Below are 1,738 nucleotides of genomic sequence, written 5' to 3'. Positions count from 1 at the left end.
GATCTTGAATATAAGATCTGACTATGAATATCGGCCTTAGACATATTATTTTATACATTGTACTTGTATGTTAAATACCTGTAATAAATATCGTCTGTCCAGCATAAAAGCTTTGAATCGGCGTTCTGTGTGCTTCCATTTTCATGTTTTATTGTTAGTTACTATTCAAAAAACGTAAACACAGAGATTAAAATTTAATTGTAATAAATTCAAATTTTTCAAATAAATAGCGAAGTTATTGATTTTTCGACTTTCTCGAATGTATGCTTGGTTGGACACGATTTCGAAGACTGAGCGTTACAGGAAATTATTATGAGACATACATAAGCGTAGGTGTTACATATACGATGTCTGGATATTTCATTATGCTGTTTCTTATACGTTTTATATTATAAGATAAATGAAAGACAATGGATTAAATTAACATACTTTTTTGTTAAGAATCATAAAACGAGGTTTTGTTCTTCTTACAACGTAAACATGACACACGTTTTGTTAAAATTAGTATGAGCTATTTGAAATTATAAGCTAAATGAAAGACAATGGATTAAATTAACATCCGTTTTTGTTAAGAATCATAAAACGAGGTTTTGTTCTTCTTACAACGTAAACATGATACGCGTATTGTTCAAAATAATATCAGCTATTTGACGTTAATGAAAAGATTTAAATTAATATGGTCTATTTATGTGATAAGCAAGTAGATCCATTAATTATAATTTTATATACTATAAAATTTAAGTTATACTCGTGATCATAAATTACAATTACTGAATTAATTTTTAATCTGTTCTTAATCTGTTTACACTCATATATTGTTATTTAATAGGTGGTGTTACTTTTGCATGCGCATTGATAGATTTTTTCAACGGGTTGTGAAAGATAATTGGTCATACTTTATGGAAAAAAATAATATTGTTTAGATATTTTCCAAAAAGATATATTTATTTCAAAACATGAAGTTGGGTGATTTCGGATTGCTCCGAAATCATGGATTCGTGGAAAAAGTTATTTATTTTCGATTGCAAAAATTAATTTAAAAAATAAAATTGTTAATACGCAGAACATCGTAAAAATTATTTACTTATTATAATAGATATTTAGAGAACATGATTATGTAGAATTTAAAAATACACTGCTCAAAAGAAATATGGCATAGAAAAATTTTATGCAAAAATTGGTCAACTTTGACTGACGGTAACTCCGCGAAAAATCATCGTAAAATTATGTTCTTTTTTTTAAATTAAAGCTTGAAATCTCTACTTTAAGATACTATAGTTATTGTTTAGGTGTGATGCATCCCTACCACTGTAACACCTTAAATGTGAGGGCATGTTTGTTATATTGAAAATTGCAAAGTTTGACGGAGTGCATGGGCTAGGTACATTTTTTTTCGGGGATACTGTTTGCAGGAACGTAAAGTACAAACCTTCCTCTTCAATTTAAAAAAAAAGCGAGTCGCTACCATTTTTTTTCGCAAGGATACAGTACTTTAAAGTAACCCTTGTATTATTGGCATATACCGCCGGTATTGGCATTACCCGATGTGCGCCCCTGAAAAGAGCCGTTTGTGTGTGTGTGTGTGTGCGCGTGCGTGTGCGCGTGCGTGTGCGTGTGTGTGCGTGCGTGTGTGCGTGTGTGTGAAGAATGACTCATTTTCGGGGTGCTTGATTAAAGTGAGTCCTCTTGCCTCTCACTTGTGTGTGTGTGTGTGTGTGTGTGTGTGTGTGTGTGTGTG

General features: G+C 31.5%; 1 protein-coding gene across 5 annotated transcripts in view; it reads right to left on the bottom strand.

Annotated features, from left to right (window-relative positions):
• The window catches only part of LOC105560918 (putative fatty acyl-CoA reductase CG5065), a 21,057-nt gene that overhangs the window by 17,126 nt on the left and 2,193 nt on the right, over positions 1-1,738 (bottom strand). For all 5 annotated transcript variants that reach the window (XM_012010433.1, XM_012010436.1, XM_012010437.1 and 2 more), the window contains exon 2: positions 79-161. In XM_012010433.1, the coding sequence (XP_011865823.1) occupies positions 79-145 (67 nt within the window). In that variant the 5' untranslated portion in view covers positions 146-161. The remainder of the gene's footprint in view (positions 1-78; positions 162-1,738) is intronic.

Source organism: Vollenhovia emeryi, unplaced genomic scaffold (genome assembly GCF_000949405.1).
Source record: "Vollenhovia emeryi isolate VEMERY1.0 unplaced genomic scaffold, V.emery_V1.0 DF939216.1, whole genome shotgun sequence".
NCBI lineage: Eukaryota > Metazoa > Arthropoda > Insecta > Hymenoptera > Formicidae > Vollenhovia > Vollenhovia emeryi.
The sequence above is the reverse complement of the archived record's forward strand: the minus strand, read 5'-3'. Positions and strand labels throughout refer to the sequence as shown.